The sequence below is a fragment of the Stegostoma tigrinum genome, chromosome 7 (genome assembly GCF_030684315.1).
Source record: "Stegostoma tigrinum isolate sSteTig4 chromosome 7, sSteTig4.hap1, whole genome shotgun sequence".
Taxonomy (NCBI): Eukaryota; Metazoa; Chordata; class Chondrichthyes; order Orectolobiformes; family Stegostomatidae; genus Stegostoma; species Stegostoma tigrinum.
The window spans coordinates 87,050,375-87,075,676 of NC_081360.1; the positions used below are offsets into that span (position 1 = coordinate 87,050,375).

At 39.7% G+C, this 25,302-nt stretch overlaps 1 protein-coding gene across 24 annotated transcripts in view; it reads right to left on the minus strand.

Annotated features, from left to right (window-relative positions):
• neb (nebulin) overlaps window positions 1-24,912 on the minus strand; it is a 275,824-nt gene extending 250,912 nt beyond the window's left edge. For 18 of the 24 annotated variants that reach the window (XM_059647509.1, XM_059647486.1, XM_059647499.1 and 15 more), the window contains exons 1-9: window positions 24,817-24,912; window positions 24,067-24,193; window positions 23,779-23,865; window positions 14,135-14,203; window positions 11,406-11,444; window positions 4,452-4,481; window positions 4,316-4,345; window positions 1,919-1,948; window positions 1,708-1,830 (exon numbers count right to left, since the gene is read on the minus strand). In XM_059647509.1, the coding sequence (XP_059503492.1) occupies window positions 1,708-1,830; window positions 1,919-1,948; window positions 4,316-4,345; window positions 4,452-4,481; window positions 11,406-11,444; window positions 14,135-14,203; window positions 23,779-23,841 (384 nt within the window). In that variant the 5' untranslated portion in view covers window positions 23,842-23,865; window positions 24,067-24,193; window positions 24,817-24,912. Of the gene's footprint in view, window positions 1-1,707; window positions 1,831-1,918; window positions 1,949-4,315; window positions 4,346-4,451; window positions 4,482-11,405; window positions 11,445-14,134; window positions 14,204-16,968; window positions 17,043-23,778; window positions 23,866-24,066; window positions 24,194-24,816 lie in introns of those variants that run through there. The other 6 variants (XM_059647488.1, XM_059647491.1, XM_059647490.1 and 3 more) reach the window with 6 other exon arrangements.
• Window positions 24,913-25,302: the final 390 nt, after the last annotated feature.

Below are 25,302 nucleotides of genomic sequence, written 5' to 3' on the forward strand. Positions count from 1 at the left end.
CCAGGCAGCATTTATTGCCCACCCCTGATTGTCCAGAGGGCAGTTCAGAGTCAACCACATTGCTGTGGGTCTGAAGTCACATGTAGGCCAGACCAGGTATGGATGGCAGTTCACTTCCATAAAGGGCATTAATGAACCAGATGGGTTTTTCCTGACAATCGACCACGGATTCATGGTCATCATTAGACTCTTAATTCCAGATATTTATTGAATTCAAATTTCACCATCTGCCATGGCAGGATTTGAACTCAGGTCCCCAGAACATTAGTTGGGTCTCTGGATTAAAGGTACAGCAATAATATCAGTGGGCCATCGCCTCCCATATATAAACACAAGCCTACTGGCTCAAAGGTAGGGATTCTACCACTGCACCATAACAGCCTCAAGGACCACAATTGTAACTTTAATGTACAAATGGGCTGTGCCTAGATCATGTGTGTTAGAGTCTGTTGAATGAAGTTATCTATTAGTTAATCACGTAATCATTTCTTGGTTAGTAACTATAGCTTACAGAGTCTGATAAGGGCAAATAAAGTGGCTTTCTTCAGACTTGAGGTACATTTTACTGCAGAGAATAGGGCAGCTGTTCAGTTCCCTATTGTTGCCAGGCAGAAGGCCTTTGTCATCAACAAGTGGCCATCACTTCATTGACCAATCAGTCATTTATTGTTATTTGTATTTCCATTGTACACATTCCCTTATCTCTAACATTCCTGGTTAACCTCACTCACTACTCAGACGTATAACAGTCTGAACAGCAATAGCAATGGGTGCCAGGTAACTGTCTTTTAAAATACGTAGGATATCTTTCCACAACCCTTGGATTTTAAAGTCTTAATGTCTTAATTCACAGAGCATTTACAATAAGGTAGATGAATTAGCAGCACAAATAAATACAAATGGTCTTGATACATTTGTGATTACAGAGACATGGCTGCAAGATAACCAAGGACAGGAAGAGAAAATCAAGCGGTATTCATTATTAAGGATGGACAGATGAAGGAAGGGAGGTAGGGTAACATTGTTAATAAAGGATGAATTCAATGCAATAGTGAGGAAGTGTCACAGAAAATCATGGTGTGAAATCTGTGGAGATGGAGATAAGAAACACCATAGAGCAGAAGGAATGGTTGGGGGGGGGGGGGGGCGGTTGGTGGGGGCTGGTGGGGATTGTCTCTAGGTCCCCAAACAGTAGTGGAGATTTAAGGGAAGGTATTAAACAAGAAATGAGAGATGCATATAATACATTGTAATCACATGAGGCTTTAATTTACATATAGCTTGGGTAAACCACACTTGCAATGGCGTTGTGGAGGAACGTTTCCTGGAGTGTATACATAACAGTATTTTTAGACCAACCCATTGAGAAAGCAACCAGAGAACAGGCCAATCTAGGCTGATTACTGTACAATTATCAATCTTATTACATAGGGTTCCTTGGGCTTAAAGGGGTAAATGGCCTATTCCTGCTCCTAGTTTCTAGTTTGTAAGCATGCTATTTGGCCAACTGTTTGCAAAAGAAAAACAAAGCATATTTATAGTAGTGTCTTCTCTTGACAATTGTACCAACTTAATATACTTAAACACTACAAGTTGTTTATTTAATATCTTAGACATATCTTAGACGTAAGTGGGCAAAGCTCATTTGGTGCTTCTGAGACTTAACCAACAAATGTAGACACAAAGTATGCAATTCAAATTTCTTACCGAACTGAACAGGTCCTTCATCTTATGACTGTGTTCAAGGTAAGGAGTTGAAAACGTTGTCCTGTCTACCTTCTTCCTCCTTCTCACTTCTCTGACAGGTAGACCCGAGCCAGACTTATGAACCTTATACAATGAATAAAAAAAAATTAGCTCTACACAATAAACTAAAAAGAAACTTTCAAAAATCAGTTAACTTGTCACTTATTCTCACCTCTTGAACAACTGTGTATGGTTGTGTAACCTGTGAGAAAGAAAATTGTATTTAGTAGATGAATAAATTAGGTCACATTTATTGCAGCAGGTATAGTGTTAATTCTGAAGCAAAAACAGAAACTTAGCAGGTCTGGAAGACCCTCAGAGGAAGGGTCACTGGATCCGAAATGTGAACTCTGATTTCTTGTCACAGTTGCTGCCAGACCTGCTGAGCATTTCCAGCAACTTCTGATTATTGAAATCAAAACTGAAAGAACCGTGCATGCTGTTTCTGATTTACAGCATGCACAGTTCTTTCAGTTTTGATTTCAATAATCAGTTAACTTGTCACTTATGCTCACCTCTTGAACAACTTGTGTTTAAGGAAAATATTCTGCCTGGAAGTCAGTGGTGAGTGGGGTTCCACAGGGCTCTGTCCTTGGGCCTCTACTGTTTGTAATTTTTATTAATGACTTGGACGAGGGAATTGAAGGATGGGTCAGCAAGTTTGCAGACGACACAAAGGTCGGAGGTGTCGTTGACAGTGTAGAGGGCTGTTGTAGGCTGCAGCGGGACATTGACAGGATGCAGAGATGGGCTGAGAGGTGGCAGATGGAGTTCAACCTGGATAAATGCGAGGTGATGCATTTTGGAAGGTCGAATTTGAAAGCTGAGTACAGGATTAAGGATAGGATTCTTGGCAGCGTGGAGGAACAGAGGGATCTTGGTGTGCAGATACATAGATCCCTTAAAATGGCCACCCAAGTGGACAGGGTTGTTAAGAAAGCATATGGTGTTTTGGCTTTCATTAACAGGGGGATTGAGTTTAAGAGTCGTGAGATCTTGTTGCAGCTCTATAAAACTTTGGTTAGACCGCACTTGGAATACTGCGTCCAGTTCTGGGCGCCCTATTATAGGAAAGATGTGGATGCTTTGGAGAGGGTTCAGAGGAGGTTTACCAGGATGCTGCCTGGACTGGAGGGCTTATCTTATGAAGAGAGGTTGACTGAGCTCGGTCTCTTTTCATTGGAGAAAAGGAGGAGGAGAGGGGACCTAATTGAGGTATACAAGATAATGAGAGGCATAGATAGAGTCGATAGCCAGAGACTATTTCCCAGGGCAGAAATGGCTAGCACGAGGGGTCATAGTTTTAAGCTGGTTGGTGGAAAGTATAGAGGGGATGTCAGAGGCAGGTTCTTTACGCAGAGAGTTGTGAGAGCATGGAATGCGTTGCCAGCAGCAGTTGTGGAAGCAAGGTCATTGGGGTCATTTAAGAGACTGCTGGACATGCATATGGTCACAGAAATTTGAGGGTGCATCCATGAGGATCAATGGTTGGCACAACATTGTGGGCTGAAGGGCCTGTTCTGTGCTGTACTGTTCTATGTTCTATGTTCTAACTGTGTATGGTTGGGTAACCTGTGAGAAAGAAAATTGTCATTTAGTAGATGAATAAATTAGGTCACGTTTATTGCAGCAGATATAGTGTTAATTCTGAAGCAAAAACAGAAGCTCAGCAGGTCTGGAAGACCCTCAGAGGAAGGGTCACTGGACCTGAAACATGATCTCTGATTTCTCATCACAGATGCTGCCAGACCTGCAGAGCATTTCCAGCAACCTCCTGTTTTTGTTTCTGATTTACAGAGTGCTCAGTTCTTTTCTGTTTTGATTTCATAGTGTTAATTCTGTTTCAGTGAACAAGTGTACCACCAAAAACAGTGGCAAAATGGTGATAACTTTTAAAAAGCTACCCGAAAGATCCAGTGATTTCTGGTGCGTGAATTTCTCCTTCCTAATATTACTTTGATTCCAGCATCAGTTCTTGATACCACATAGTCCACCATTACACACAAGCTATTGTTAGCCACTGACAGCCCCATTATCAGCTAATCACCCTCCTGGTCAGATCATTATCTTCTGCTTTGTCTGTCCAACTGTTCTTCTCTTTCTTTATGCTCTATTCCCAACTATCATTTACTCCCTAGCCCATCCCCCCACCCTATCATCTGCATATAAACCAACATTTTCATAGCTACCATCAGTTCTGAGGAAGGGTCATTCAACCTGAAAAGTTAACTAAAATTTCTTTCCACAGCTGCTGCCAGACTTGCTGAGCTTTTTCAATGATTTCTATTTTTGTTTCTGATTTACAACATCTGCAGTTCTTTCAGTCTTTAATCTGTTCAAGGAGCTCTTCTGCATCCAGGATCAATGATGTCAGCAGACATGCTAAGCTGTCAAGCATATTTGACCAATTCTCACAGACAGCAAAACTACAAGTTTAAGCACTAATACTTTCCCCTTTTAATCATTTTACCAAAAGCAAAGTAAGAGTTAACACATACAATGATGACAAGGTCTGACAATTTCATAGCAAAATCAATGTTTTAACCTGTTGAACATGTTAACATCTTACCTCTCGAATGACTGTATGTGGTTCTGTAACCTTTAGGAGGGAACAAAAGTCATTTATTACCTTAATAAAGGTATTATTTACTAATATTTGTATTTACAAATATTTCCTAATTATTTTGGGTTTTTACAATGCTCACCTCACGAATAAATGTTTGTGGTTCAGAAACCTTGGGAAAAGGAAGAACGTTTTTGATTAGCTAAATAAAAAGGATCATGCTTACTTTAGTAAAATGGAGTATATGTATGTTAATGATGATTATGTAAAAGAGGATGATGTGAATGACGATAACATAAAAACATCATGCTACTCTGATGTCAGCAAAGCAAAGAGAATCATGTGTTTCAGTCTTGAAAAGGAACAGAAGAGAGACTGTACTCAGGAAGTGCATTCAGTACAATGTACAAGTTATTATAATTAAAATGATCATAATATTACAGATAATGAGAGAGATTTAGGAGTGTTATGATCCCAGATTATGTTATCCTTGTACAGGTAGGATTCCAGCTTGAAATCTGGTTTGATCAAAACCCACATGCCACTAGTTCACAATCCAAGCTTAAAAGTAAATGACATATATACGATAAAGATAGAGACACAAGTACTTAGAACAGTAGCAGTCTGATAAGATAGTACAACGTCTAAGAGTGCAATGTGGATAAACAATGCACTTGAGTATCAGAGGTGCAGACAGGGTCAACCAGATAGCCTCAAGTCTGCAGGAGAAACAAATCCTTTTGCATAGCTACAGCAGTGCAAAGCATGGATACCATAGATTTGTCTCAAACTATGGTGGCAACATGGGAAACTTCAATATCACTGAATTAAAATCAGATCACGGTCCACAATGCAGAAGAAGCCTCCACCAGGCTGAACTGAAAGTCAGACCACCTCAATGGCAAAACAGTAGAAAGTGAGTCCAGGACAGCATTGGAGTTGCACACAAAATAACAAAACCATCAGGTTAATAAAATGTGAGGCTGGATGAACACAGCAGGCCCAGCAGCATCTCAGGAGCACAAAAGCTGACATTTCGGGCCTAGACCCTTCATCAGAGAGGGGGATGGGGTGAGGGGTCTGGAATAAATAGGGAGAGAGGGGGAGGCGGACCAAAGATGGAGAGAAAAGAAGATAGGTGGAGAGAGTATAGGTGGGGAGGTAGGGAGGGGACAGGTCAGTCCAGGGAAGACGGACAGGTCAAGGAGGTGGGATGAGGTTAGTAGGTAGGAGATGGAGGTGCGGCTTGGGGTGGGAGGAAGGGATGGGTGAGAGGAAGTACAGGTTAGGGAGGCAGAGGCAGGTTGGACTGGTTTTGGGATGCAGTGGGTGGAGGGGAAGAGCTGGGCTGGTTGTGTGGTGCAGTGGGGGGAGGGGACAAACTGGGCTGGTTTTGGGATGCAGTGGGGGAAGGGGAGATTTTGAAGCTGGTGAAGTCCACATTGATATCATTGGGCTGCAGTGTTCCCAAGCGGAACACTAGTTGCTGTTCCTGCAACCTTCGGGTGGCATCATTGTGGCACTGCAGGAGGCCCATGATGGACATGTCATCTAAAGAATGGGAGCGGGAGTGGAAATGGTTTGCGATTGGGAGGTGCAGTTGTTTATTGTGAACCGAGCGGAGGTGTTCTGCAAAGCGGTCCCCAAGCCTCCACTTGGTTTCCCCAATGTAGAGGAAGCCACACCGGGTACAGTGGATGCAGTATACCACATTGGCAGATGTGGAACCTCTGCTTAATGTGGAAAGTCATCTTGGGGCCTGGGATGGGGGTGAGGGAGGAGGTGGGAGGCAAGTGTAGCATTTCCTGCAGTTGCAGGGGAAGGTGCCGGGTGTGGTGGGGTTGGAGGGCAGTGTGGGCATCCATGGGCACCCGCATGGGCCCCAGCTATGCCTGCCTCTTTGTAGATTACGTGGAACAGTCCCTCTCTGCACCTACACAGGCCCCAAACCCCACCTCTTCCTCCGTTACATCGATGACTGTATCGGCGCCGCCTCTTGCTCCCCAGAGGAGCTTGAACAGTTCATCCACTTCACCAACACCTTCCACTCCAACATTCAGTTCACCTGGGCCATCTCCAGCACATCCCTCACCTTCCTGGACCTCTCAGTCTCCATCTCAGGCAACCAGCTTGTAACTGATAATAAAATGTGAGGCTGGATGAACACAGCAGGCCAAGCAGCATCTCAGGAGCACAAAAGCTGACGTTTCGGGTCTAGACCCTTCATCAACTGATGTCCATTTCAAGCCCACCGACTCCCACAGCTACCTAGAATATACCTCCTCCCACCCACCCACCTGCAAAAATTCCATCCCCTATTCCCAATTCCTCCGCCTCCGCCACATCTGCTCCCACGATGGTCTAGGCCCGAAATGTCAGCTTTTGTGCTCCTGAGATGCTGCTGGGCCTGCTGTGTTCATCCAGCCTCACATTTTATTATCTTGGATTCTCCAGCATCTGCAGTTCCCATTATCACTAAAATCATCAGGTTAGTATGTTTCTGCATGCAGTTGAGCCTGAAGCCAATTATGTGCTCATGAATCTGGGTATAAAAGAATGTACTATTGACTTTGAATATTTAGTCAAGACATTTAATGAGTATTTCATTATCTATGATGGAGCAGATAAGATTTAACCAAAGGTTACAGAAACAGGTGGATTTGTTTGAATCACTTTCAACAACTAGAGATGAGTGGATTGCTGTGGATTCAGAGCTCTTAAAAATGGGATTTTAAGAGATCCAGGTGGGCTCTTGTGGTGCAGTGGTAAGCTTGGATTCCAGCACCACTACTCCAAAGTTGTGAAATAGCATCCCTGAACAAGTTGATCAAGGGAGATCAGGTCATTGTAGGCATCCAGGATGAAAAATTGTCCTATTTTCTTCAGTCAAAAGAGGAGCTCATGTGGCTGATGCAATATTCTACGCAAGTTAAGCTTAGTGCCCAGAACTGATCAATTGTCAGAAATAACACTGAGGCATATTCCTATGCAGTACCCCAAGATAATATTGTTACCCTCCAGAAATCTTGACAAGATAGAAAAAGAGGATGAAACAACTTCATTCATATCAGGATTTGCAAAATGTTGTTCAAAACAACATCACGAATACAATAAGTGTCCAGCAGGGGGAGCTGAGTGGTAGCAATGTGGAAAAGTAGGGCATTCAGAAGATATTGCAGCAAACCTTGTTTCACCACAAAAGCCCCATTCAAGAAAACAATCCTGAAAATGAAAATCATTTGCATAAGACAGGATCTAAGAGATCAAAGATAAAAATCAGCACAGGAAGCTAATATTTTAGGTGAATTCAAAAAGTGCCAGAAGAGGATCAGGGCTATTATCCTAAAAGTTAAAAAGTTAAATTAATAAACCAAATACAGCATCTGCAGTTCCCATTATCTCTGATCACAAATTTTACAATATTTGCTATCAACTTAGCTCAGTTAAAACCAACAATGTTTGACCTATAAGCAGCAAACTGCAAGCTTCAAGGGGCATAGGCCTCACATGTAAGATCCAGAATAAGATCCAGGAAATCAATTATAATTGCTGGCATCCTGTCCAGAAACTAAAGGGAACCAATTAGAAATAAAAGATAATATTGACAAAAGGTAGAAGAATGAAAGCATGGAGGTTAATGTTTTATTCTTTATTTTCCCCTTTTTTGAATGAAATGAGAATGAATCTCATTTTATTCATCATGTAAGGAAAGTAATATGATATTAGATCATAACCCCAAATTATATACATATTGAATTTTTAAACAAAAACCTACAAATCAAGAATGGCTGAAGGGGTAAATCCTGAGACTGGAATTCACTGACGGCTGAAAGTCTCTGAAAGAAATAATGCCTGTACATTGTAAAGAAAACTTCAAATAGAGGGACTTAAAAGGAAGAGTTGCAAGCCAAACACTGATTATCTGTCTCAGAAGGAAATTCATTTCTTGTGGGTTATGTCTAAGACTGTGGACATGAGTTGAAAGGCACACTTGTGTTTTACCCTCTCAGGTTTAACACAAGCAGAGCAGCTTAAAAATTTCTAGTCTCAGTGTGATAGGTGCTTGTGGATTAGTATGGACTATGAAGGTTACAGCTTGAGTTCAGACACCTGCACAGCAGGTAAAAAAGTATTTTCTCGTGTTCTGCATGTCGGAAGCTAAGTAAGCTAGGGAGGTCAGCACTGAAGAGGAAACAGAACAAAAGCCGATCAGCTAATTTGCAGAATCAATTATCTGAAAGTCAGTCGCTTCGCTCTCAATATCAGTGTCACCAGTATTGTCCAAATTGACAGCCAGAACATTCCATCATTTACTTTTCATGGAACACAAAGATTGATATAGAACATAGAACAATACAGCGCAGAACAGGCCCTTCGGCCCTCGATGTTGCGCCGACCTGTGAACTAATCTAAGCCCCTCCCCCACACTATCCCAGCATCATCCATACGTTTATCCAAGGACTGTTTAAATGCCCCTAATGTGGCTGAGTTAACTACATTGGCAGGCAGGGCATTCCACGCCCTTACCACTCTCTGAGTAAAGAACTTGCCTCTGACATCTGTCTTAAATCTATCACCCCTTAATTTGTAGCTATGCCCCCTTGTGCAAGCTGAAGTCATCTTCCTTGCAAAAAGACTCTCTCTGTCCACCCTATCTAATCCTCTGATCATCTTATATGTCTCAATTAAATCCCCTCTTAGCCTGCATCTCTCCAATGAGAACAGACCCAAGTCACTCAGCCTTTCGTCATAAGGTCTGTGTTCCAGGCCAGGCAACATCCTGGTAAATCTCCCCTGCACCTTTTCCAATGCTTCGACATCCTTCATGTAATGGGGCGATCATAATTGTATGCAATATTCCAAATGAGGCCGCACTGGTTTGTATATCTTCTTAACTGATTGACGCATTTTCTCATTTCACATTTCTAACCTGTATATAGATGTGTTGTATTAAGTACTGACTTTTCTTTAACTGATGGAAGACTGTTTAATTGGGCTCCTTTTAAAATATAAATATGTTTGGATTGGGAAAGGGTAATCACTAAGGGAAGGGATCCTATTTAAATTAACCTTATGGCAGCCTACTGAGACAATGGTTGAATTGGAAGGAGAATCTCCTCACCAGGGAACATAACCATTCAAACGATCCCACCTGGAATCATAATACACTAGGGGCTTCTAGCCAAGCAGATTTTCGAAATTAGAAGTGAGCAACAGTTTTTTGGTATACACTACTAGATTACAAGTCAAGATTCTTAACTACTTGTATCACCCCATTTGGATAATTTTGTTTCAATCATCTACCTTTTGGAATTTTATCAGCACTGGAAATATTTCAGTGTGTAATGCCACAGATTATTGAAAGAAAGCAATGTATAACCTGTTATATGGATGAGGTACTAGATCATGGCAGACCAGAAAAAAAGTACAACCACCGAGTCAGGGGAGTCTTAAAAGCATGACAAAATGCCAGCCTTGTAGTCAATGAAAAGTGTCAATTTTTCAAGACAGAAATCGTAGTTTTGGAACACATGACTCGAGAGCATAGCATCACAATGGATCCCAAAAAGACAAGGGTTATAATTGGGTTCCATAATGGAAACACATCAGTGATATTTGACACTTCAAAAGAATGGTAAACCAAGCAGAGAGTCCACTTCTACCCTAGCCAGTCTTGCACAATTAAGAGAGTTTCTAGAAGGAAGGCCAGCAATGGTACTGGAGTTTGAGGCCGAGTACAGCTTGTAAGAAGATTAATAAATATTGTCAGACACATTATTCAATACAACCCAGGATTACCTACGATATGATTAGGTGCAGTTCTCATTCAAGTTCAGCATGATAGAAGCAGGAAACCTGTATACTTCGCATCATAAGCATTGACAGAAACAAAGCAGGTATATGCTACCATTGAGAAAGAGGCATTAGCAATCACACTTGGATGATAACGCTTACTGGTTTGCCTTAGGGGTTTAAGATTTCAGGTCAAAATAGATGCATCCACTATGGTAGAATCAAGAAGAAGTGAAAATGCCATTGAGAATATGGAGATGCAGATTAAGATTAATGATATATGACTACATAACAATCTATATCCCAGTTATGGCCCAGTTTACAGCTGATGCAGTATACAGGACAATAATGGATCGGACTGAGAAAGAAACGTTAATTCGCAATGATGAGATGAAATAATTTGCCGTTGGAATTACAAATACTTGGCCATCCACCGAGATGAAGAGGAATTTGTGTGGCTCAGAAAGTAGAAAAGGAATGCACAGTATTCCAACAACTTATCTGGAAGATTGTTCCAGATATTGTTCAATAGACCAAGTCCTAAAGAAGTCACATGAACAGGAGAAACATTTAACAATAGTAGTTGACCTACTAATCTCTGACCACATGCTGATTATACCAGAGTTCATGAGGGATGAATCCTAAAATGACACAATGGAAGACAGTAAGGAATCACTAGACGTTGAGCATATTCTCAATAGTTTGCACGGTCACCAGGAATTTCAAAATCAATAAAGAATTTTATGTAATCTTGGCAGACATGTTGCATCAATAGCCAATACCAATGGAGCCATACTGTCTCCAACACTTCTGGATAGACCTTGGCAGAGGCTCTCATTAGATTTATTTGACTTCAGATAGAAGTCACATACTAACCAGGCATTAGCAATGCACAGCAAAGAGAAACATGTGATTTAGACTCAAAGAGGAGCAGGAGACAAAATTGCACTAGCAAACTACATTCAGTAAAATGTGTACCATAGTCCAGATAAAGACTTTACAAGGTCACTGCAAGTGAGAGGGCCTTCCTCCTGGTTGTGAACAAACTAGAGACACAGCTCTGAGCAGTATCAGTGCAACCTTTAAGAGTGCATTGCAGACACCCATAATGGAGAGAGTGTAGAATTGATGAGAAGACAACCTGTCCTGCGTCTATGGAAGAAATGTGATCCATAGACTTAGCTTCAGCAGTTCATAACATGGTTATTGCAGAGTTCTTTCAGAGCATTTACTGCAGAAAAACAATATTGATTTAAAAACTTGAAACTCCTAATATTCACAAAATAGTCAACTTGTTACTTACTGTTCTCACTTCTCGAATGTATGTTTGTGGCTCAGACTCCTTAAAAGGAAAGAGACATGTTAACTGAACAGTGAAATGAACATTGTCATATTTAATTTACATGCAGTATTTTCGCTGATAGGCAGATCATCTACCTAGAATAGCCATGCAATACCCAGCTTGTTACAAAGCATTCAATAAACTCACTTTTTATTGCCATGTTGGTAATTCCTTTTTTACTAAGCATAAAGCCGGAAACTTGGCTGACATACTATTATTCTTGAAAACCTAGGAAATTACCTATATTTAAACCTGAATAAAAAGGCTAATGGGATGAAATTGTAGTGGGCTTTATCATCAACAAGAAGTTGAACATACTGTACAGGTTCATTTGGCCGGACGGCTGGTTTACAACAAAGAGTGATGCCAACAGTATGTACTTAATTCCTGCACCAGCTGAGGTAATTGTGCAAAATTCTCCTTCTCAACCTTTCCCATCACCTGAGGCATGATGACACTCAGAAAAACTGCCACCAGTCATTTCCATCTCTCTCTCTCTCTCTCTCTCTCTCTAATAAGAGAGTTGCCCTAAGGTCTGGTGAGACTATGGTTACTTTATAATGTTTCTGTTCATTCCTTTAATGAAGACACTCACCTGTTGAGAACAGATGAGCTATCAAGGTTTTTTAAAAGTTGAAGCCTAGGGAAATTTCATAGTGCAGCACTGAGAATTATTTTAACAATGTTAATGTTTGGGGTTGAGTAAAGTCAGGCCCTCTTTATTTGTTAGTAGCACCAGGCAGCACGATTTCAATCCATATGTTTGATTAAGCTCAAATTGAAACATTTGATCTCAAGATTCTGATAATAAATGTCACATCAAATACATTTATTTACATATCTCTGAATTTCTAATAATTTTGGCAAGCTTCTTTTTCTGCTCTTTATCACGTCAATAGAATTGGCCTTTGCTTCGAGCAAGGCGATGGTCCAAGAAAATGTCTAGTATTCCAGGTTCTGAGGGCATGGGTTCAAACCCTACCATAGCAGCTGGTGGCATTTAAATTCAATGGAGAATTCTGGAATGTAAACCTATTCTCTATAATAGTTCCATGAAATTATTAATGGTTGTTGTTAAAAATTCATTTTATCCACTGAAGCGCTTTTGGGAAGGAAGTCTGCCATCTTTACCTGATCTGAGTCCAGATCTACTATAATGTGGTTGACTCGTTATTAACTATGATCTGAAGTGGTCGAGAAAGTCACTCAGTTCGATGACAATTAGGGTTGAACAACAAACGATGGCCTGTCCAGCAATGTTCATGTCCCATGAAAGAACTAAAAAAAAAATCGATGTGGACACTATTCCTGAAATTGTTTATCAGTTTTAAAGAATAATTTTAACCTGCCTGAATTTTTTTTTTAAATTATTGAGACGTTGTCGCCACTATCCAATTAAGTTTGACAGCTCTGTACAGTTCTTTTTTGTTATTCTTAAGTCAATACCACAAACAAGAACTACAAAAATGTTTGATATTAGTTATTCTATGAATTACTTGACATAATTTAAGAAAAATTGCTAAGCTCCAACAAAGTTGCTTGCAAGTAGATTGTGAATAACAGGAGCAACTGTGGTAATTTCAGACATGGTAAAGACTACAATGTAAATTTAAGCAGATCAGGTATGTCGGAGTGAACCAGAAACCAAAGTAAGCAACAATGCACACATTTTAAAGTCTAGGAAAAAAATTCTACAAATGAATTCTTCTACAATACTTCAAACTAGAATCTTGGTCTCCAGCAAGATAATCCATCAAGCATTACCCATGCATCTTATTGCGAAGCCATAATGCTGCTCAGCAGACACAATTCAATGCCTGCAAACATTTTCAATCCCAAACAGATTGTGCTTCCAAATGTTTTAGCGCACTTTTGAAGAAATCACAAATCATGCCTTCACTGACACGTACCCAGTTTGACCAGCACCGCGTTACATTGTGGCACTCATGACAGGATGTTCACTATTAAGGTATGTGTACAGTGGAAATATACTACCTGACTTTGAACCAACATCTATCAATTTACATGAAGACCACTGAAGTTTGCTATGTTGTGCATCTCTCAGATTGAACTCTTACCCACGCTGTGGCATTACATCATTCAGTGTGTTCAATCCTTCTTATTCAACTCTCTTTCATTGGTTTTCATAGGCTGATTGCTCCAGGAGTAAAGGCTGATTCAAGTAAATGCCCATTCTTTCACAACAATAATTGAAACTCCAACATTCTGTTCCTTCATTTGAACTAGGAATTGGTTTGAATTACTCACAGGAAAGTTGTGATGATGACAGTAATTAGTAAGTGACTTGGAAGCGCATTTCAACGTGGTAATTTGCTTAATTCTGTACACAATCTGTTCTTTTAGTGGCTAATTTATTCATCTAGAAAAGCTAAAGTTTGACTCATGTTGCGTATCAGTCTGGTGACTATGAAGATCAGCAAAGTATGTGGCATCAGGTTCAATCTGATAGCATCTGAATTGCACATAACAGTAGCAGCCTGCTTAACTGCACACCAGATGTTTCTCAGGAAAGGATAATGATAAAACAGCTAGCAGCAAATTCTCATGCAAATTGACAAATTTGGCTTTTTTCAGCTGGACAATTCACTACAGCCACTATTTTTATCTAAACAGCACACATAACCAACTGTTTCATGCATACCTTTAACATATCGGGTACAGGCAATTACCTTTGTTACCTCCGTAACCTTTGTAATCTCTTTTCCCTTTATCATCTTTTCACCTTCATATGTATGGTACTACAATAGGCCAAATCCCACAGAGAATCAAAAACAATAAAAATTATCACATTGTCCCACAATTTTCCAACTCTGTGCAAGTCCATTAAAAGTCTTCAAGATTGATTTATTGTAATTGATATTCTTCGTATCGCCTGGGGACACTAGCGTAGCATTGTGTCAAATTACAGTTAGGATTACAGGGTCAATAGCAGGCTGTTCAATCCCTTGAGCCTGTTCCATCAGGAGTTTAGTGGAGTTGTGTCTAAACTCTGCTAACACGTCTTTGCTCCACATTAATGTATACACTTGCCTGATAAAAACTCTTACTAATTTCACTTTTATCATTTTCAGTTGACCTCAGCTCAATGGGCTTTAGAGGAGAGCAGTCTAGATTTCCTTGACACAGGAGCAAAGATCAAGGCAATTTTTCAAAATACATTACGATGTTTGGTTGAAAGATTGGGGAATCAAATTGATATTGGTCAGTGTGGGTACACAGAATCAGCAGTTTTATTCATGTGGCAAGTGTACAAAATATTCCTTTGGAACAACTAGTGATTTTCATCTTGTATTCTCTACATAATTCTGTGAGGGTTAACATAAACACAATCATCTGATGAAACCTCAATGTCTTTAAAGGCTGTTCCTTGTTTCCATTAATGCAACTTCTTATTTTAACTTCTGTTAGGGATGTGATTAATTCTTTCAAGGCTATTTTTATTACCTATCTCTTCATGGTGATAAGCGTGTCTCCGTTCCAGTTCAACACCCTTACTCAGATCTCTGTCTGAAGGTTGGGGGTTAAAGGCCTTTTCCAGAGACTTGAGCAGAACAGTTAGGCTGACACTTCAGTATTATATTGCCAACAGATGAGCCTTTAAACTGAGGCAGTGTTTGCTCTCTCAGGTGAAAATAAAGGATTTCACTGTTTCAGCAAGAGCAAAGGAATTATTCTTGTTCTCTGGGATAAAGTCATCCCTCAGCCGGCCTGACTAAAACAGATTATCTGGTCATTTATCTCAATGCTGCTTTTGGACCTGGCTGTGCGTAAAGTCATGCTTCCTACATTGGGCGGCATGGTGGCTCAGTGGTTAGCACTGCAGCCTCACAGCGCCAGGGATCCAATTCCAGCCTCGGGTAACTGTCTGCGCAGAGTTTGCACATTCTCCCAGTGTCTGTGTGGGTTTTCTCCGGGTGCTCCCGTTTCCTCCCACAGTCCAAAGATGTTCAGGTTAGGTGGATTGGCCATGCTAAATTGCCCGTAGTGTTCAGGGGTGTGTGGGTTATTGGGGGATGGGCCTGGGTGGGATGCTCCAAGGGGTGGTATGGACTTGTTGGGCCGAAGGGCCTGTTTCCACACTGTAGGGAATCTAATCTACCAAAAAAAATTTATAAAAGACTACTCGATGATTTTGAAGTGCTTTGTTGTGTCCTGAGGCTGTGAAAGTCACTATATAAAATACAAGTTCTTTCTTTTATTGTTTGCAACAGAATTGCTTGGTGAGCTTATAGGAAGCAACTATTTATTGTATCTACAGGTTTCTTTTCTTAAATATTATTGGTGAAGGAGATGCAATTAAAATGCAATTATTTTCACGAATATCTTATTCCCCTCTCCTGGTGCCAGAAAATTTATTGGAATAAGATTACAGCTTGCTATGGAGTGATTGAAATTAATGACTTCTTAATTAAAGTGCAGAGACTCTTGGTATTACAAAAGAAAGAAGTTTGTAGGGTCACAATTGGATATTTATATTGATACAGTTTAGCTCACATGTACTTGATGGTGGCAATCACCAGAATTTTCAAGTACATGTTTGTTCTTTTATACATGCATCTAATGAGTTGGGGACAATGAAGAAGGCTTTCCTTAATCTTCCAATCTTTATTGATCATGACAAGGCGCCAAAGGGTTGGAAAGTTGTCAATGTGTTATTTATTCAAGAAAAGGTGTAAGATCAGTCCTAGCAATTATGGACTGAACAGTTTAACATCAGAGACGGGTAAAGTTTTAAAAACAATAATAGGAAGACAAACAACGATTCCAAAAAGATGGGCTCCTGAGGGAAATTAGCTAAGAGAAGGTTGGGCATTAAAGGAATGGAACTGATTGGATTGCTTTATGGAAAACTGAATTGAACTCCATTGACTAAATAATCTTCTTCTGTGCTACAAAAGCTCTATAGCTCGATGGCTGATTGAACTGCCTTGACAGCAACATTTTCTTTATTACTAAGAAGCAATCCCTGGAGTGTACTTTCAACAAGACAAAAATGCTAGCGACTTACACTCACAAGATAAAAGAATGAGAGCTGAAGACAATATCATGCAACTCTCTATAGAGGCCATGAGTGAAGATTTATCTTCTGTGTTAAACTGAATGCAAAGAAGTAATTACAGAACCTTACAGTACTGAATGGTGACATTTGGCTCATCATGCATGTGATGGCATTTTGAAACAAACTCTTGCTTGCTAATCCCTCAATATTTTCAAGACGTTGTTGAATCTATTTCCATCATGCCAGATCATAATACTAACATACAAAAAAAAATTCTGAAGATCTCCCCTCTGGTTGATATGCCAATTGTCATAAATCTGTCCATCTCAGGCTACCAACCTCCTCGTTTGTGGAAACAGTTTCTCTTTATTCACTCTATCAAAACCCCTCATACCTTTGATAACCTCTGACAAATTACACTTTAATCACCTCTGCGCTCCACATAACTGAACTCTCCCACCCTTACAAACAATTATCCCCTCAAAAAGTGGATATAATTAGTACCTTTAGCTTCACGGTGTCCCAAACTTTTTCAAAAGCATCAAGTTTTTGAGACATGGGCAGGTTGGGAATTATTTTTTCTCTGGCAAAAAATAAGTTAAATGTTAAGAAAAGAGCCCAATGGGAGAAATGAGCATATTGCAACTAGTAGGAACAGAGATTTGCCTGCCAGATATAAATAGCCAATGAAGAACTTCTGAAGTGTCAATACTGGTGTAATATAGGAAACACAGCAGTCAATTTGCGCAGAGCAAACTTCCACAAACAGCAAGGTGATAATGACCAGATAATTTGTTTTGCTGGGATGCTGATTGTGGGATAAATATTGGCTGCAATATCAGAGATAACTCTCCTGCTCTTCTTTGGAATAATGCCATGGGATCTTTACACCCATAAAAGCTCCTCCATTTAACATCTCACCCAAAAGACAGCAGCTCTCATGGTGCAGCACTCCCATAGTACTGCACTGGAGATTTAGCTTGGATTTTTGTGTTCAAGTCCTGGAATAGGTCTTGAACTTTGAACTTTGCAACTTAGAAGGTGTTTAGAAGTCAAGTTTTATAGAAACCTTAAAATTACAAATGGGAAGAGATGATTCTAACGTAGGCAACTAATCAATAGGATGCATCTAAAGCTATCTAATTTCATGCTGTGATCATTGTAAAATTACACCAAATCTTGAGTTTTAGATAAAGCAACACATTAAAAAATTGCTGAACTGCTTCATTTATTGTTTCAAGTTTGCAAGAAATAAAGGCACCTGATTGAAAATAAAATGGGCATTTATTCAAACAATTAAATTAAAGTAGACAATACTTTAAATGGCTGGATGCAGCAATATTTTCACAGCTGTAATTAATAACGTTTGGTCTATCGTAGATCATGAAGTGTCTCACTGGTGGTCTAATGGTTGTGATTTGGCACTATTATTGCAACCCTGGCTTGATTCCCATTTGAGGAATGACTTCTTATTGCTCTGATGGGAACTGTGGAAATAATGCAAATTTCATAAAGGCCCTTGTGATATATTGGCAGTACCTCTAGGCCAGGAGGATAGATTTAAGTCTCACCTGCTCCAAACGTGTATAATGATATCGCTGAAGAGGCTGTTTGGAAATATATCTATAGGTCATGAAGAAAACATCAACTGCTTGAATTACTGCGTTATGATGTCAGTAGCAGAACTGGGACAGATGAATAGGCTGTTCAGATGACCTTTTTTAATCCCCACGGTGCGCGCTACCTGATTCATATCACTTATTTTGAAGCTGGTGTAATTGTTTGCACAAGTCTATTTTTGTTGGATTTAGCTCATTATAACTGGGCTGGGGCTGACTCATTTTTCCTACGATCTCCTGTCACTAGACTAGAAACTCCCACTCACTTTTAAATTTGAAACATTGTAGTGTAACTGGCTGCAACTTCAAATTCAATTACTTAACAGGACTGCATGGACTCGCTCCAGAGCTGGTTCTCAGCCATCATCAAGAAAACAATGACAACATGGAACAAATTTGGCATGGATGAAAATGAGCCACTTATCACGTTGATGGCATGAAAAGCAATCTTTGACTTTGACAACATTCATTGCTCGATACAACACTGCAAAGTTTTCTCTGAAACCAATGTGAAAGTGATTGACAAAAGGCCGTGATTATGATTATTTTCTGAATGATGAATGATGTAGCTGGGAAACAGATTACAAGATTACAAGTATTCTGGTATAGAAAAATGCATGATGAGCAGATAAAAAGTGTACACATTACAATGGAAACACACATGTGATTCATGAAACCGTCATTCAAGCACAGCGGTATTAAACAATACATGCACAATGAAACAAAATGTTCTTATTCACCAACACCATCAATAGGAAAACTAACTCAGCACATATTAACATATTTTCACATTTTCCTTAAAATCTGCTCTCACAACATTTATATTTGGACTTGGTAACACTTACTAGCTGCTCTTCATCGACATCACTACTTTAATTGGATTTAATTAGTTTTGATTTTCAGCAGAATTATAAGGGCTGCCAATCATTATTCTTGTTGGTAGGCACAGACTAGGTGGACTGAAAGGCCTGTTTCTATGCTGCATAATTATGACTGTAACTTATACTAAATATGGCAAGTTTATCTACAAGACACAGAGTTACCATGGCAGATTTCTGCATCACACTGTAAAATTTATAATATAACCAAAATACACCCTATTACTTAAAGTCCTAGTATTTTATCCACCTCGACATTTGCAAGACTAATATTTCTCTGTGTTCTCATTTTAGGACAATACAATTAAGTAACATTTTTACCAATTTCCATGTCGGCCTAATGGGCAAAGATGCTCTCAGAATTTTTATTTGGCTATATTTTAAAAAATTCATTTTCAGAATTTATTGTCTATCCCCATTGCCCTGAAATTGGTCATGCATCTTGATAGAACTTAAGGATTACCTAGATAAATGCCTGGAGAAGAGTTAAACATATTAATACATAAGATAAAGGGTTAAAAGTACACCATTCAGTTCAAGGTCATGCTTGATCATCTTAACTCCACATTCTTCCCCTGTCCCCATATACGTTATGCTTAAAGATCCTACAATCTCAGCTGTGAAAGTATGCAATGTGATCTTCTAAAGTTCTCTGGGCTGCAGAATTCAACAGATTCCCAACCTTCTAAGTGAAGATCTCCCTGTAATCTCAGTCCCATATGTGACTGATTAACCTGAATGATCCCCAGGTCTAGATCCCCCAGTCAGAAGAAGCAACCCCACAGCATCTAATCCACCCAGCCCTCAATGAATTTTATGTAGTTCAATTATAATTTTTAATTACTGTGAGTGAAATTAAATACAGTACACCATACATTGTTTTGTTTATTGTTGATTTATAGTATGTTATAGTATAGAACTGGGACAACTAAGTTAAGGTCACAGCCTGTGCTATGTTTTCTAATTTCACCTGAAAAAATAGTTGAAATGCTCCAATTGTCATTTTTATTCCTGGAGGAAAAGGTGGGAGAAAGAAAGCTAGAGATAAAAGTATATTCTAATACCAAGCACTGCATTCAGGAGGGAGGTTAAGTATTTTGTCCAAATTCTTTCCTTCCCCTTCTAAAGTTAAAGTATACAATGTAACCTCTCCCAACTGTTCATTAGAACACAAACAATATGTGAGAAATTTTATCAGTGATAATGGGAACTGCAGATGCTAGAGAACCCAAGATAACAAAGTGTGGAGCTGGATGAACACAGCAGGCCAAGCAGCATCTCAGGAACGCAAAAGCTGACGTTTCGGGCCTAGGCCCTTCATCAGAGAGGGGGATGGGGAGAGGGAACTCGTCAGCTTTTGTGCTCCTGAGATGCTGCTTGGCCTGCTGTGTTCATCCAGCTCCACACTTTGTTATCTGTGAAAAATTTTAGTTCTTGACAGCATTACAACTGAGCCTGATCAGTCACCATACACTGACTACATGTGTGTACTTTCCTGTAGGGGTCACTTTCTGGTGACCAACAGTGAAAATTATCATGAGTTGTTTTTCTTGCTAGATGTAGAATGTTACAGTCAATTACAGAACCCTATCACCAAACCATAGAATTCCTACAGTGCATTTAGTGACAATTCAGCCCATTGAGTCTGCACTAACCCCTGAAGAGAACCCAACAGCTCAATACGACATTAATCCATATACTTAAATAAATGAGTTGACCAAAGAAGCTCCGAGTCATTGGTGTGAGCATTAAATTTTGAGAAATTATTCTATCAGTATTCCACTTCATCATTAATGGTGCTGCTCTCTAAAGTGAATAACCTAATAAAAATACTGCTAACAAAGATTGGCAGCCATTATATTCATCAGAAAATTCTAAGCTGTAGGTAAAAATAGGCAGATTGGATAAATCAAATATATATTCATTGGTTTAGATAAAGATTAATTCTTGCTGTATATTAGCAATCTACAAGATGGAAGGAAGCAAAATCTCACCATGATAATAAACAGTGATTTAAAAAATATTAAGTTGACTGAATATATATTTCAGTTATCATAGAATATTAAGAAAAACATATTAGCAAACTGTCAAAAAGACAGGAATGTCTGAAATTAACATTTGATTGCTTATTCCTGACAAATAAAAAATACGGTATATTGCACAGCCAAGAAGGTTACTTCAGAGTACAAAGGGACCTTGATCAGACAGGCCAATGGGCCAAGGAGTGGTAAATAGTGTTTAATGTGGATAAATGTGAAGTCTTACATTTTGGTGGAGCAAATCAGGGCAGGACTTATACGCTTAATGGGAAAGTCTTGGGCAGTGTTGCCAAACAAAGGAACCTTGGAGAGGAGGTTCATAGTTCCGAGAAAGTGGAGTCATAGGTAGCCAGAATAGTGAAGAAGGTGTTGGTGTGTTGGCCTTTATTGGCCATGCATGGTGTAGAGGAGTTGGGAGGTCATGTTGCAGTTGTACAGGACATTGGTTAGGCCACTTTTGGAATACTACATGCAGTTCTGGTCTTCCTGCTATAGGAAGGATGTTTGAAACCTGAAAGAGTTCAGAAAAGATTTACAAAGATGTTGCCAGGATTGGAGGGTTTGGGGAGAGGTTGAAAAGTCTAGGGCTATTTTCCGAGGAGGATCGAAGGCTGAGGGGTGACCTTACAGAACTTTACAAAATCATGAGGTGCATGAATACGATGAGTAGCCACAGTCTTTTCGTGAAAGTAGGGGAGTCCAAAACCAGAGGGCATGAGATGACAGGAGAAAAATTTAAAACATACCTAAGGAACAACTTTTACACGCAGAAGTTGGTGCGTGTATAGATAAGGTGCCAGAGGAAGTGGTGGAGGCTGGTACAATTACAACATTTAAAAGGCAGCTGGATGCGTCTATGAATAGCAAGGGTTTATAGAGGTATGGGCCAAATTCTGGCAAATGGAACTAGATTTATTTAGGATATGTGGTATGCACGGACCAGTTGTACCGAAGGGTCTATTTCCATTCTGTACATCTCTAAGACTCTATCCATTATTCAATTAAAAATCACTACAGGCGCAGTGTCTCAAAACTAAAACAAACTTTGGACTGAATCCATGTAGGATTTCAAATCGGGATGGTGGGAGGGTGGGGAAATACGTTGAGGTGTTCAGGCTGGGTCAAGGGTCATTCGGATTAATTGGAATGCCTGAAAGGACAAACACGTGAAACCGACGACGAGTCGATGTGGCGCCAAACCAATGCAACACCTAGCCTGGCCCAAAAGGCCAGTAAGTTACTTTCTTCATCTTTTCGTAACTTTTTAAAACAAAAATCATAGCTCTGAAAAAGTCTGATTTTTGGCCATCGCCAATTCTCGAGGTATATGTGAGCAAAATATAAAGATGCTCAAAGCCAGTTAATGACATTGGATTTGATCACCGATTATTTTATCGCAGATCCGTTAGAGCAATTTCTACCCTATCAACCACTTAAGAAGTGAGTGCTCAGCCGGATTGAACATGGATGCTGAATTCTTTCTGCATGTTCAGCGTGCCTTTTATTAAACGCTGACTGCTGAAGTATCTAAGTCCAGCGAATGATTCTGGCACGAAGTGGGAAAGCAGCAGTGAGCGATTAAAAGATCAGGGAATTTTAATTTCAAGTTTTGGTGTCCCTGAGGCAAATGTCACCCTTTTTTTTAGAAAAAGAGCTATTGAGATGAGGGATTATCCATTTTGTTTAATCTTATTAAATTCTGTTTTAATATAAAACGTACGTTTCTATTTATGAGCTGTAAGATAAAGGGTTGCTGCAATTGAATAGAAAATGTACACACAGGAAAAGCAGCATAACTGCTGTTTGTTAATGGTAAGAAACATTTTCGCCCTGTCCAGGGAAAAAGAATAGCTTAATTGTTGACCTAAATCTCCCAATTTTAGCTCGAGATTACATATTTTATTGGATCACTGACATGAAAGATTTGCACAGTAAATGCAGGTACACTGTCCCATAACAACCAAATGATCTGATTGCAAATCATTTCAAGTTAATGCAACGTCACTGCTGATAACAATTCGTCTCTTCTCCATTAATAAGAGCTTTTGAGGTGCAACGGTAGCGTCTCTAACTCCAAACCAGGAGGCCTGATTTCAAGTCCTACCTGTTCCCGTGGTGTATGATAGTGATTCTGGACAGGATGATTAAAGATACTTGTTAAGTAAAGGCTCTGTTGTGCAGTGGCAGTGTCCCTACCCCGGCCTGGGAGGACTGTTCAAGTCCCAACTGTTCTTGATGTGTGTAATAACATCTCTGAACAGGTTGATTAGAAAACTGATTAAATTTTAATAGATTAAAAAATGGGGGCTGGGGGTGCTCTTGTGGTGCAGCGGTAGTATCCCTACCTTTGAGCTAGGAAGCCAGGGTTCAAGTCTGACCTGTTCCAGAGATGTGTAATACCATCTCTGAACAGGTTGTTTAGAAAATAAATTGGATTTAATAAGTCTTGCATGACTCCACCAGCGTCTTGCATTCGTGCAACCTATTTAGAATGGGGGGGGGAATGATTCATAAAAAACCCACTTTTTTTATCACGTATTTTGATCGCCAGACTTGGGAGTGTACTTGCACTGCCATTAATGATTTTCTAGAAATCATTGCTATAAAAAGTTAGCCAATATCAAAATGGCTTTAATTGTTGATGGAATATTAATTAGAAAATGGCTATGTTTTAAGTGTTCATTATGTGAAGATAAAACTGCAGTAAGAAAGCAGGTTTGTTATTCTTCTTACTCCCTCAGTTGGCCCTGTTTTTCACACATGTTCTACATTTCTTACCGTAATAATCTCCTCCACTTCGTACTCTTCATATTCCTCATATTCTCCCTCTTCATCTTCCATTTTTGCTGTCTGTCGTTTAGGGTCCTAAAGCAAAGCAAGTAGTTAGATTCTAACACAACACAGCAAATGGAAAATCAAAATGCATAGGTAATCCAAAGAAAAGGCTTTTAAAAAGTGTGCAAATGTAAGTTATTTTAAAGGACTGTAATGGGATCCAGAAAGAATCAATCCTTGAGGTGCTCTATATACACATCTAGATAGTCAAATAATGTATGGCAGACATACCGTGTACAAAAATACTTGCTGGGCGTCAGCAAAAAAGTATAACTAACGACCTTACAGAAATGAGACTTGACACTGTCCAATTACCATAGGAATGTACTCCCTTCAGTTTCTGCACTTTAATTTACAGCTGTAAAAAGGAGGAGGAAAGCAGGTTAAGTGCTGATGACAAGTAATTAAATAAAATGGAGATCTCAGTGTTTATTTGCAAGGTTTTGTTCACGGAATGATTTGCTCGCACTGTCAGTACTAAGTCTTCATGGATGGCACAATACGTGGGGAGGGGAGGGAAGTATTTAGATCAAGTAACAAGGGTTTGCAACAGCTGCTCCTACGCTTCAAGAAATTTGTCGCATAAGTTAATGGTACTATGCGATTGGCTGGTTTAGTTTAGCTAGCTGACTTGCAATTCCTTCTGAGGTAAGCAAAGTCCACAGTAGCACAGTTAAATTTAGGAACAGAGGCTGTTGAACTTTTTTTTTCTGAATGTTCTAATATTCTAAGAAAATAAGCAGTAGCTTCTACACAATTACAACAAAACCAGAGTGGCTGTTACACCAAACTGGAAATATCCTTAAACAAAGGATCAAACAGAATAATAACTCAGACGGTTTCCTGTACACTAATCGAAGACCAAATCAAATCTGTCCTGACCAGATATATTGGATAGTAATTAAAGCACATGGTAAGTACAGAACCTCTTTGCAAGAACATGCTTACAATCTAGACTTGAGACAAATAACAAAATCTTACCCGTGATATTTAGAAGTAATTTTCCCCAGCAGCTACAGCCTCCCCAACGTTCCCCTCCCAAGAAACGCTGGGCAAGAGCTACAAGCTGCATCAGCGTCTAAATTAACATGTGAACTGGCAGACCAATCAGAGAGCGATTTTACTCAAGTTTCAGTTGCTAAATATACCTAGTGACCCCTTTTAATAGCCACCTGTTCAGCAAACTGGAGGAGGGACACCAGTGGTCCTGGCCGAAAGCTTGGATGACCTCAGGCAATGCATATTCAGTGGCTGAAGCTTCCAGGGCAGAGCTGTTTTCTCTTCAAGTTATTAGCAGTGGAGCGTTTCCTTGCTAAATTTGACAATTCATCATTTTCATTGGTGTATTAACAATTGTCCAAAGGTGATAGGACAGCGAATTCAAAACATTAAACTCAACAATTTTTCATGATTTAGAGTCATGGAGCCCTAGAGCACATATGGAGATCCTTTGGTCCAAACAGGTCC